This window comes from Mauremys mutica, chromosome 2 (genome assembly GCF_020497125.1).
Source record: "Mauremys mutica isolate MM-2020 ecotype Southern chromosome 2, ASM2049712v1, whole genome shotgun sequence".
Classification (NCBI taxonomy): domain Eukaryota; kingdom Metazoa; phylum Chordata; order Testudines; family Geoemydidae; genus Mauremys; species Mauremys mutica.
The window spans coordinates 120,312,983-120,326,292 of NC_059073.1; the positions used below are offsets into that span (position 1 = coordinate 120,312,983).

The following is a 13,310-nucleotide window of genomic DNA, read 5'->3' on the forward strand; positions in this document are numbered from 1 at the left end:
TTCAACCAATGGATTTTTCCATTAATTATAGCTTGGATATTATAGTGATTGACTAAAAAAAGAAAATGCATGAATAAAATGTCTATACCACAGTGAGAGAGAGTTTAGATTTCACCGGCCTTACTGAAAAAAGGACTGGATGGGGAAGGAAGAGAATAAACTATACTGTAAACATGAACAGCAAAAACACATAGAAATTCCCACCCAATCTTTTTTCACTAAGCAGCATCCCCCTCCCTGTTCATAATGCACTTCCTCCGTGATACCAAGGCTAACGTGCCAATGTAAGAAACAGGTAGCGTCTCATATTTAAAATAACTTCCATATAGATTAGATATTTGACCATTTCCTGGTCACCTCCTATTTTGAGATCTGCATGCTGTATCTGTCCATCTGTAGATCATGAACTCCACAAGGAAGGGACTCTGTCTTCTTTTATGTTTGTAATGGCTCAGTGCCCACTGACAGACATTAATAAATTAAAATAAAAGTGAACGAATGCCAACATTTCTAGAAAGGTATGCTTTACAATGAAAGTAAAAGAAAAAGCAATAAGCTATATAGTATGGTGCTTAGAAACTTTAGTGATGGAAGCACTATAAATACCCTTCCAGACCCAAGAAATTAAAAAAAAAAAAAAAGGAAAAAAAGTTCAAAATGAAATACACAATTTTTATTGTAAATATGGATTAAAATTTTACAAAAAATCTTGAATTGGTTATTTTCACTCTGCATCTGATTTTGTATACTAAAAAACATAGACCATCACAAAGCAGCATCTTCAAATGAGATAAAAGGGAAATAAGTGTGCAAATCACTTGCATACAATTGTAAGTTGTAGGTAAGAAAAATTCTAGGAAGCAAGGAGAAACAAAACAAGTATAATGCCAAACACTGATGTCAAGATAGATCTTGGAAGCATACTTGGGAAAAAAAATACCCCACACCCCAATGTTTCTGAAGCAGTAAGTCTCAGTTCTCTCCAATGTTCCCTAGAGAATCCTACATTAAATTCTAACTGTTGTATCTGTTACAGTTTGTCAGTCAGTCACTTAGAACAGGGGCGAGCAAACTTTTTGGCCTGAGGGATGCATCGGGTTTCATAAATTGTATGGAGGGCCAGTTAGGGGAGGGGGTCGTGGCCCTGCCCCCAGCTCCTATCTGCCCACCCCGGGACTCCTGCCCCATCCAACCCCTCCTCTCATTCCTGACAGCCCCCCCCAGATCCCCTGTCCCATACCACCACCCCTTCTCCCTGTTCCCTGACTGCCCCCAGAACCCCTGCCCCTGACTGCCCCCTGCCGCCCCATCCAACCCCCCTACTTCCTGACTGCCCCCCGGGGACCCCTGCCCCAATTCAAACCCGTTTCCCCCCCCCCGACCACCATCCACACCCCCGCCCCCTGACCACCACTCCAAACTCCCCTGCCCTCTATCCAATCCCCCCACTCCCTGCCCCCTTACCGCGCTGCCTGGATCACCAGTGGCTGTCGGCGCTACAGCTGCGCCGCCCGGATGGAGCTGGGCCACGCTGCGGCTGCCGCCACCACATAGCACAGAGCACTGGGTCAGGCTGGGCTCTGCAGCTGTGCTGCCCCAGGAGCTCACAGCCCCGCCACCCAGAGCATTTCGCCGGCAGCGGAGTGAGAGAGCTGAGGCTGCGGGGGAGGGGACACGAGGGGAGGGGTCAGGGGCTAGCCTCCCAGGCCAGGAGCTTGGGGGCCAGGCAGGACAGTCCCGCGGGCTGGATGTGGGCCCCGGGCCGTAGTTTGCCCACCTCTGACTTAGAACCAGATTCTGCTATCCTCTCTCATGTTGAGGAGTCACTTATTCATCAAGTAGTTCCTTTGATTTTAATGGAACCATTTGATAAGAATGATATAAATCAACACGAGTAAAAGTGGCAGAATCGGTCCCTTACCAGTTTCTTGGTACCTCCACTACCCTGAATCCCATTACTTCCTTTGATAAAGTATTAGGGATGAAGAAATCATTAACGCTATATGAAGCCCAAAGGCAGGAGTCTGGCATGGCCCTCCAAATATGAAAACAGACTTAGTTTCTATTTTAAAAGAAGAAGCTGAGAAGGTATGTTCCTGAAGGCAAGAATACTCATGCTAAATGGCTGATATCTGAGAAAGGGGAGTAGTAGAAAGCTCAATTTCTGTGTGAAGTACTTACTTGCATCAAGAGGTGTTCTCGTCTCAGTTCTAATTCCTTTTCTTTGTCTGTAAGTTTTGGTCAACCTACTGGTTCTGGTCTTGCCTTTCCTTCAGAAGGCTTGAGACACAAATTCAGTATCTTTTGCGGATAAAAGTCTAGGGAGAGAAGAAGAAAAGAAAAAGTCGTCCTTTTTGAGGTGATAGTGAAGATATAGAGTATTACCTACACCTGTCTATCCTTATGCTTCTGAAGCCTGGTCTACACTAGGCGTTTAAACCGGTTTTAGGAGCGTAAAACCGATTTAACGCCACAACCGTCCACACTAGGAGGCACCATATATCGATTTTAATGGCTCTTTAAACCGGTTTCTGTACTCCTCCCTAACGAGAGGAGTAACGCTAGTATCGGTATTAACATATCGGATTAGGGTTAGTGTGGATGCTGATCGACAGTATTGGCCTCCGGGAGCTATCCCACAGTGCAGCTCTGGACCGCAATCTGAACTCGGATGCAGTGGTCAGGTAGACAGGAAAAGCCCCGCGAACTTTTGAATATTTCCTGTTTGCCCAGCGTGGAGCTCCGATCAGCACGGGTGGTGATGCAGTCCGAAATCAAAATAAAGAAAGAGCTCCAGCACGGACCATGCGGATGTGATCGCTGTAAGGGCAGGCAAATCCGTTCTATCAGCGCTCCGTTACAGAAGATGAAATTCAGAATCCTTTTTTTAAAATCTCCAGACAGACGCCATAGCAGGGACTCAGCGCACTGCAGCGTGACAAGCGTAATGGAAAGCCAAAGAATCAAATGGACGGTCATGGACTGGAGGACTGAAGCTATCCCACAGTTCCTGCAGCCTCCGAAAAGTATTTGCATTCTTGGCTGAGCTCCAAATGCTTCTAGGGTCAAACACAGTGTCCGCGGTGGGTCAGGGCATAGCTTGGCAATCTACTCACCCCCCCCCACCCACCCCCAGAAGCGAAAGGGAAAACAATCCTCTGACTCTTTTACATGTCACCCTATCTTTACTGAATGCTGCAGATAGACACGATGCTGCAGCCGTAAACACCAACATCCTCACTCCCCCGCCTGCCATGGGTGGCTGATGGTACAAAAGGACTGGTAACCGTCCTCGTCATCAGCCTATTGGCACATGGGGCAGTAACCATGCTGATTAGCATCCGTGGGCGCCTGGCCCTAATTTTTTCTGGTGGATGGTGGATGGTGCAGTATGGCTGGTAACCATCGTCATCATAGCAACAGGGGGCTGAGCTCCATCAGCCCCCACCCTTCATGTGTAAAGAACAGATTCAGTTGCCCCTGGACTAGCAGAGGGATGCTGGGCTTCTCTCCTACACACTGCTTAATGTCCTGTCTGGACTATCATAGCAGCTGGAGGCTGCCTTCCACTCATTTCTCACTAACAAGTCACCATGTCTTATTCCTGCATTCTTTATTACTTCATCACACAAGTGGGGGGACAATGCTACGGTAGCCCAGAAAGGCTGGGGGAAGAACGGAATCAACAGGTGGGGTTGTTACAGGAGCACCCCCTGTGAATAGCATACAGATCATAGTTTCTGCAGGATCTGACACAGAGCAGCTGTGCTCTCTGGTTCTATGATACAGTGGTTATCTAGTACACTTGCCTATATTCTAGGCAGGACTGATTCTATTTTTAGATACCAAAAAGGAGGGATTGACTCAGGGAGTCATTCCCAATTTTGGCTTTTGCGCCCCTGGCTAAGAGCAGCCAGGGGCACTTATGACAGCAGCAAATGGTACAAAAGGACTGGTAGCCATAATCATCCTCAGTTCCAATTTATGGAAGGGTTTGGATGGTGCAGTATGACTGGTAACCATCTCTGCTGTCATGCAAAAGCAAAAGCATGCTTCTGTGTAGCGCTGCTGAATCGCCTCTGTGAGCGGCATCTAGTACACATACGGTGAGAGTCACAAAAGGCAAAACAAGCTCCATGATTGCCATGCTATGGCATCTGCCAGGGCAATCCAGGGGAAAAAGGCGCGAAATGCTTGTCTGCCGTTGCTTTCCCAGAGGAAGGAGTGACTAACGACATTTACCCAGAACCACCCGCAACAATGATTTTTGCCCCATCAGGCACTGGGATCTCAACCCGGAAGTTCCAAGGGGCGGGGGAGGCTGCGGGAACTATGGGATAGCTAGGGAATAGCTACCCACAGTGCAACGCTCCAGAAGCCGACGCTAGCCTCGGACCGCGGACGCACACCACCGAATTAATGTGCTTAGTGTGGCCGCGCGCAATCGATTTTATAAAATCTGTTTTACAAAACCGGTTTATGCAAATTCGGAATAGTCCCGTAGTGTAGACGTACCCTGAGAGACTTCCCAGACCCTCAGGAATTTCTACTAAATTGCAGGTCTTCCACTAATGTCATGACTGTGGATACTGCAGGTTCCATGGCCACAGGCATTGCAGCCATGAAAGGTGATATTGTATTGAATAGTGAAAGAATACTGATTCCAGAAAGACTGCAAATAAGTTATTGCTGGAAGTCTATTGTTATTATAATTCCCTGAATGTATGGAATACAATATATTGCTGATTTTTTTTAAATAAAATTAAGTTTTGATCCTTTCCCCACCCCCACCCCCAGATGCTTCAAATAGCCGAGAGAAACCCAGATACTGGTTGTGGGTCAGATGACAGAAAAGTATCACACTTTTTGATTTTCTCATTTTAGGTGGGCATAATACTGTCTGGTCTGCCTAGAGAATCACTGAATCGACTAGAGCATGAAAATATGGTCCCTGAAACTCATCAGCTACACCTATAGGAAATGGATGCCAACAAACAGGACAAAAGCCTGGAGAAAAACATATCACAGAGTAACGTCCATGGGAAAAGTGAAGCTTTTTAAAAAAAAAATTATAGCAAGAGTTTTTTTAAACTGCAATCACAGCAGCATTTTTTAAAGATTTCTGATCCTACTTGTGATTAACCCCTGGATCGGATATTCTGAGTGAGCCAAGAATAAAGTGGTGGCTCTGAGCCACAGCAAACTTCAGATTCAGTCACTCTGAAATAAAGTATCATTCCTTGTTTTCCAGAACTATAGTTTGCTTTTTGTGCTAAAATCTCAACATCAGCTAAAATAGGAAGAAAAATGAAACTAACTAAATATGTTAGCTTGGCTGAATGACAACTATGGGAAAATATGATGAGAGCACAAATCACCAAGGAGAGAGAAAAATCTTTTATAGATTGTCTCTGAAGGATATAACTAGGGGTAATGCAATTAAATTAGAAAAGGAGAAGGTTTAGGCTAAATATCAGAAAACGTTCCCTAACGGTGAGATCTAGTATACTGGGGAATATTCTCCTCAAGGGAAGGGAAGGTTATTTATGACTGGACAAAACACTAAAAAGTATAACATAGAAAATGGTTCTGAATTGATGCAGTGACAGACTAGAACACCTAACAAGCCAAGTCCATCTCCGATTTCCTATAATTAAGTTTGTCAACAAGATTTCATTATGCCAAATGACCAGGCAATGAAAATACCCTCACTGCCTGCAGGGTTTCTGTCCACAAAAAATATCTGAAACAATACCAGTATTAAGGTTAGTGGTCTCTCTCAGGTTTGGTATAACTACTACAAAGTGAGCACCCTTAAGGATTACAAATATGCAAATTTATATCTTCTGATGTCCTGAGTTCCAGTCTAATCCTTTCACCACAAAACCATCTCTAGCACTTTTCACTCAAGGATTGCAAAGCACTTGACAGACATCAAGACCCAGTTAATTTCCTGCAGAAATGCCTGTGCCATGGGAAAACCTACTTTGGTGCAAGGTTTTAAGGGCCCAATCTTCAGCACATATTCACTTAAAAGAGACAGTGATGGTGGCTTCATGGTAGGGGTATGGGGCAGGGCCATGGAAGCTAGGAGTTCAAGCCCCTGCTCACAGCTTCCAATAGACAAATGCCAGCACTTTGAAAGGGATATAAAGCCTCATGCTTCAGGCTGTAATCCCATCTTTGAAGATTAGGTTTTAGGGAGGAGATTTTGAAATAGTTGGTTTCATGGGAGATGATTCTCCCACGTTTGACTCCTTTGGGGTTTCGCACATTTTCCTCTGAAGCTGGCCACTGTTGGAGCCAGTAAATTGAACAAGATGGACCACAAGTCTAACCCAGCATATTACAGAACAATTAAAAAATAAAAAAAACCAAACAAGGCAAGCAAGAAGAAGTGTATTGATATGTGATCTGCATCCTGCAATAGGATTCATACATAAATAGAACTACTCCTGTGGGATCAGAGAGACGGAAGAGTTTTCTCTTGTTATTTCTTCCAATGTAAAAAATTTAGGGAGGAATTTTCAGAAGTGGCTATGTGATTTAGGATCAAAACTACTATTGAAGCTCAAAGGTGCTTGTGCTCCTAAGTCACTGAAGTGCTTCTGAAAGCCACCCCCCGTTCAGTTCTGTTTCTGTAGGCAATTACAGGGATATAAAGAAATTACTAACTTTAGAAACAGTTATTCAGAACATGCATTTGTTATGAGGAAATAATCCTACCCAGTGTGGGCAACAGAAAAACACTTTTTTAATTATAATCAACTATGATAATATTGGCTGAGAGCCAAATTCTGCCTTGATTTGCATTCCTAATTTTCAATGGGTGGTATAGAATCCAAACAAGAGCAGAACCTAACTCTGAGTGGAACTGTCTATCATTGCAATCAAGAAGCAAGAGTGATTAAGATTAAGGAGAATCAGAGCAGCAGCAGGAGGGAAAAGAGGTTATCAAGTTTTTAGAAGTTGAAAAACAGTAATTAAAAAAGATGATAATATCATGACAATCAATTATCATTCCAACCCCAAAAGAAAAATAATCAACATGAATAACAATATAACAGGAAAGCACATGCTCTCTCAAAGTGTTGAGTGCTATGTCATAAAGCTGAAATGATATACCGAAAAGAATAATTTAGGCTGCATATGACAAAGCTACAAATATGCCCTGGAGAATGTAACAGCTGCTCCATTTCACACAGTTCTATAGTCTCGGCAGGTATTTTGTTCAAATTCATTTTTCTGCTACTACAGATTTAGAATATTATCAAGTACGCCAGATGCTTATGTTATTACATCATTCTCAAACTGCTCATTTATCTTAAGATACAAGGCAAAGAGAGGGCCAGCCACGTTTCTTTCTTCCAAATCTGAACACAAGCAGCAAACGCTGCTGTCTAAATAATATATAACAATAAAACACCATCAAGGTATCAACCAACAACGTTCAGAAAACCTAGAAATCTGCCTAGGTTTTTTTATGCTAAGATTTTATGCACGCCAGTAAATTCTCCCCCATATTTGCATATAAACATGTAAGTAAGCAAAGCACAGGTTATACAAACACACAACTGAACCAGTCCTGGTCCCATTTAAAACTGTGAGCTGAGTAAGATAAGAATCAGGACCCATATGTTGAAGACAAGCAACACTTATTTCTGTGCATGGCTTCCAAGAAAAGCAAAAGCAAAACAAATCTATAAAATTAATCACTCTATCCAACAATACCATCAACTTAAAAAAAGAACACACATTTCTGTCTGAATTTTGTTCCTACTGCTTGATTCAAGCAATCTACAATTACTATAACCAAAATAAAAGGGGGGAAATCGCCTTGTTTAGTTTACTTTTGCAGTTGAGTGCACTTTGTGCATCATTTTCTTCTGATTTGTCTTTTGTTTGTTCTGCATATACGTGTGGCTTTCATACTGACACAGGAGAATTAAAACCATTTTAAAAATAGGGCATGTGGTTGTAAAACCTCAAAAAGTATCAGTTGGACTCAGGAGCACAGGTAGTACCTGAAATTATTTTAAAATAATTTATTTAATGACTAAATTAGATTTCAAACTGACAGCATTCCTGTAAACAAGGTTTGCTTTAATATATTTTGCCTTCTTCCTCATAATTCTTTCATATTTTGGAGATCAATACGAGAGCAATAGAACCTCTAATACAATGGTGCCCAAACTTTTCCTGGCTCACCCCCTCCTACTCAGAATGGAATCTGTCCACACCCTCCTCCCCTTTACTTCACTGTTGGTTCAGCAGAGGAGCTTGGGCTGAAGGCAGAGCTGGAGGGAGAACTGAGGATGGGGGAGGAGCTGGGGCTAGAGGCGGAGCTGGCATGGGGGTGGAGAAGGAATGAGGGTGGAGCTGGAGGAGAGGGAGCAGAGGGCACAGTAGAGCTGCAGCTGGGCTAGGTGATGTTCCCTCCTTACACCCCCCAAAACGTTCCTCTGTACCTCCCTGGTGGGGAGGGGCACACTCCACAGCTTAGTGACCAATGCTCTAGTTCCAATGACTCAAAGGAAACTAAATTGAGATGGAGTCATCACTACACTAGCCTGTAAATCTACTTTTACTTACCTAAGCTTTTCCAAGCCTTCCAAACTAGATTTTACTGGCTAAATGAAGACTGCAGGTTTTTTTAGGATCCCTTAAATATATGAATGAAGAAACAAAAAGTGTGGTTGTCTCTGAGAATTTTAGGAAGAATGTTATAAAGAATCTGCAAATAAAAAAGGAAAATTCCACTTTAATATGTGTTTAATGTCCCCATTGCCCAGACCAAGAGAAGTATACGGCACAAAGACAATAAAAACTCTTAATTTCTTCTATTCCTATTCCCTAATTCATACAGCCAGCCTAGAATGCCTCATTCTGTGACCTACAGCTACCAAGGAAGCCCCAAGGAGTATGGTGCTGGCCATGAAAGTTCAGGTAATTGCATTTCTGTAGAACAATTTAAAGTTTCTTAGAACAATTTTAATTTTGTTTTTAACAAAGAATGTTTGAGAAGGTGCTATATGTAATTAAACAAAAATGAAATTTATTTTAAATTGCTTGCTTGCTTTTCACAAGACCCAAAGGATAGCCAAAATAAAACAACTTCTGTGTGTGTGCAGTGTATAAATTATACACACAGGGAGATTATCCTCCAGTCAATATTGTGGTATTTATCTGTATTATTTACACACAAAGCATTATTTTATAAACAAACTGTAAACTGGATCAGAAAGGTAGCTGTTGGAATTAAAAAAACCTCAAGCACAGGTGCAGATTAAATATCAGTTTAATCAGTGAAAATGGTGCACCACAAACACAGCTTTTCTGAAGACAAACTCACTATTTAAATAGCATATAAGAGATAGACTGTAATGTTAGAAACACTGCTACATCAAATAATACATATTGGTGATATTATATTTTAAAAAATCAATCATCGATACTGGTGTGATATGAACTACAATGCCAACCTTATGTTAGTACAGTAGTGACAAAACTACCAGCAGAGCTGGAAGTTAGAGCCATTCTATTTGCAGGTCCAGAAAAATTTGGATGCTTACAGGGAGAAAAGTAGAGGCTGATGGTGCAGCTGTGGTAAAGGAGTGATAACCCATAGAGCAGAGGAGGGTAAATTTAAGATTTATTAAATAAACAAGGAGAACCTACTAACTGAATTATAACCTCATAATTGACAGTTAACTGTTTATTCCATGAGCCATATGCTGTACAGGAGCTGTGTGTGTGCAGACAACAGGTAACATATACCCTTTGTCAGAGCCAATTCCAACAAAGCTGGGGCCTCTTGCAAAATCTTGGGCCCACAACTGCAAGATTAAATGCATGACCTCTCTCCACCTATCAAACTCCCATGTAAACTCAGTCTCAGGAGAGGGTGTATGTCCTTGTGGAAAGAATAAGGAAAATAGTGGATGGAAGTTTCCTGTTAAACAGAAAGAGACAGAGGGAAACCTTTGCTATCCTTCCCAGGCACATTTTTCCCTGAGAGTTCTTGTGCTATCACCCTGACTCAAAGCTCTCAAACAGCACAAAGCAAATCATACTCAACAACACGTGACACCAGACCAAAAGCAGGAGTCACCACATTATCATAACTTAATAGATTCATGGAGGCTAAGGCCAGAAGGGATCATCCAATCATCTAATCCGACCTCCTACACATCACAGGCCATTACATTTCAACCAACTATCCCCATATTAAGCCCAAAGAATGCACAGATTTCAAGGCCTGAAGGGAACATTGTGATCATATAGTCTGACCTCCTGTACCACACAGGCCATAGAACTTTCCCAAAATAATTACTAGAACATACCTTTTAGAAAAACATCCAATCGTGATTTAAAAAATTGTCTGTGATAGAGAATCCATTAGGACCATGGTAAATTTCCCAATGATTAATTACCCTCACTGCCAAAAATGTACACCTTATTTTCAGTCTGAAGTTGTCTAATTTCAACTTCCAGCCATTGGATCATGTTATATCTTTCTCTGCTAAACTGAAGAGCCCATTATTAATTATTTGTTCCCTATGTAGATACTTATAGGCTGTAATCAACTTATTCCCTAACATTTTCTTAGTTAAGCTAAATAGATTGTGCTCTTTGACATAAAGGCATGTTTTCTAACCCTTTAATATTCTTGTGACTCTTCTCTGAACCCTCTCCAATTTATCAATAACCTTGAATTGTGGGCACCAGAATTGGACACAGTATTCCAGCAGGGGTCACATGGTGCCAGATACAGCAGCAAAATAACCTCTATTCTATTCAAGATTCCCTGGTTTATGCATCCCAGGATGCGCAACTTTGGTTAGACCGAAGCATTTAGGTCCTCATGAAACTAAACTGTGTGCAATAAACGGACAACAGGAGAGACCAAGGTGCCAGCAATGCCCAAAGGGCCCTGCAATAACAGGAAATTGATTAGGCGAGATATGACCAAATATGCCCATAATCTGTGGTGTTCCTACAATGTGGAGCCTTCCTGTGACTGTAGGTTTGGCAACATTGTCTGAATCAGCCATAGGCCTTTATGATTGAAAATTGGGAGCAGTTCAAAGAAGTACAAGTAATATTGGACTGATATTAGTTATTGACTCCAGGACCATCCTGCCTGTCTCCTATCACGCAACCTTCCAACTGCCCAACCTCTCCCTCCCACATTGCCTTCTCAACTTCCACTTCAATAATCCCTACCTTGCCCCAACTTCAACCCAAAGAGCCCCTTAAGGGTTTGTAATTCAAAGAACTAACCTGACTTCTGGCTGCCAACACTCTGTCCATGTGGTTTGAATGTTACACCCTTTCCCCTGCCCTTTTTCAGGGTTTGTCTCTTAAGGACTCAAGTCTGCAACCAATTAAAAACACAAGAAATTTTATGCATGACAGCAGTCCTATTAAATTCAACAGGGCTACTTATTTTCATAAAGTTATTCTGGTGTGCAAGTGTTTGCAGCACTGGAGCCTTAGGACAGTGGTTCTCAACCAGGGGTATGCGTACCCCTGGGGATAAGCAGAGGTCTTCCAGAGGATACATCAATTCATCTAGATATTTGCCTAGTTTTACAACAGGCTACATAAAAAGCACTAGTGAAGTCAGTACAAATTAAAATTTCATACAGACAATGACTTGTTTATACTGCTCTATATACTATACACTGAAATGTAAGTACAGTATTTATATTTCAATTGATTTATTTTATAATTATATGGTAAAAATTAAAAAGTAAGCAATTTTTCAGTAACAGGATACTGTGACACTTTTATTTTTATGTTTGATTTTGTAAGCAAGTACTTTTTAAGTGAGGTGAAATTTGGGGGGGTACCCAAGGCAAATCAGATTCCTGAAAGGGGTACAGTAGTCTGGAAAGGTCGAGAGCCACTGCCTTTGGACATTTGTTTAACTTAAACAATTCTAAAAGTCTAATTAGGTTCAACTTTCCAAATGCAGGACATTGTGTTTTGGTTAAGAAGTATCCTTAAAATATGTGACAGAGAAGTCTATCACAAGCCATTTACAGACACTGATTCTGCACTGAGAACCAAAGAGAGACACTCCTGTTGAGGTTAGTGGCAAAGGTGCTGGAAATATTTGTATAGTGGAGCTGCTGAGTGCCATTGATCCAAACTGTAAACCCTGTATATGATGGAAACCACCGGCAACACCCCTGTACCCCTAGTTTCAGCACCTATGGTCAGTGGAGTGCCAGGTGGGCACAGGGGTCAACCTGCCTGGTTCTCAGTGCAGGATTGGGATCTAAGTGAGGGAACTTACAAATAATTGAGTAAGGATTCAATCCTGCAAACATTTACACATATGTATAAATGTTTGCAAGACTGCCCCAGTCCTGCAATCAGGTTTGCAGTCAGACTCTTGCTGAACCAAATTTAAAGCTGGCTTAATTTTTCAGGAAAATTTCCTCACTATTGACAAGGCCTGTGGGCTTGACTGTAGTCTCCCACCAGTACAAATCAACAGTAGTATCACTAGAGTTACAGCAAAATAAAACTGATGCACTTTAGGAAATAAGCAGTAAAAGCACAAAAATAGGGTGTTTTAGGAGCTCCAAAGATGTGCAGAGGAATGTCTCTCTTTTCAATATTTTGTTTGCAGGATTAATAATGTGCATGGGACAGAGAGTTCTGGTTTCTAAGGACTTAGCAAACACTATGTAACATTTCCTTAACAGAAACAGGAAGTGAACAATGAAGATTGTAGAGCTGGTTGAAAAATGGAAAAGATTTTATGGGATATTTTGAAATCTTCCCTTTTGCAGGAACCAGTTTTCCATGAAACTTTGAGACTTTTTCAAAAACCAAAACATATTTTTAGCCAAAATCTTGTTCAAAATAGTCATTGAACTTTTAGCAATGAAAATGTTAGGCAGCACCTTGAAACACAATTTCGACAGGAGCTATAATTTATAAAATGGATAAAAACATCATATTGCCTGGAAAAAAAATAACAAAAAGGTCACAGAGGTGAGCAGTTTTTTTCCTGAACAGGCCCACTAGAGGAAGCAGGGGAGAGAGAGAAAGAATACGCTCACTGTTCATCAGAAAACTTTTCACTTAACAGACGTACCAGAGGGGTAGCTGTGTTAGTCTGTATCCTCAAACACAACACAGCTTCCACCCACTTTAACCCTCTGGGGGGCAGAGTAAAGGGTCTTTGTTCTGAGCACTTCACTGTGCAACCTGGGGCGAATACTCTTAGTCCCTAAATAAATCAAACAGGAACACAGTAATGTTCATAACGCGGGGCGGGGTGGGAGATTGGG

General features: G+C 41.8%; 1 protein-coding gene across 12 annotated transcripts in view; it reads right to left on the reverse strand.

Moving 5' to 3' along the window:
* FARS2 (phenylalanyl-tRNA synthetase 2, mitochondrial) overlaps positions 1-13,310 on the reverse strand; it is a 344,334-nt gene that overhangs the window by 330,682 nt on the left and 342 nt on the right. For 4 of the 12 annotated variants that reach the window (XM_045003789.1, XM_045003788.1, XM_045003777.1 and 1 more), the window contains exons 2-3: positions 11,284-11,377; positions 2,182-2,318 (exon numbers count right to left, since the gene is read on the reverse strand). Coding sequence is in view for 3 of the 12 variants with exons in the window: in XM_045003787.1 (XP_044859722.1) it covers positions 2,182-2,187 (6 nt within the window). In the remaining 9 variants the exon portion in view is untranslated. Of the gene's footprint in view, positions 1-2,181; positions 2,319-8,024; positions 8,100-8,171; positions 8,319-8,592; positions 8,735-11,283; positions 11,378-13,114; positions 13,229-13,310 lie in introns of those variants that run through there. The other 8 variants (XM_045003779.1, XM_045003778.1, XM_045003786.1 and 5 more) reach the window with 8 other exon arrangements.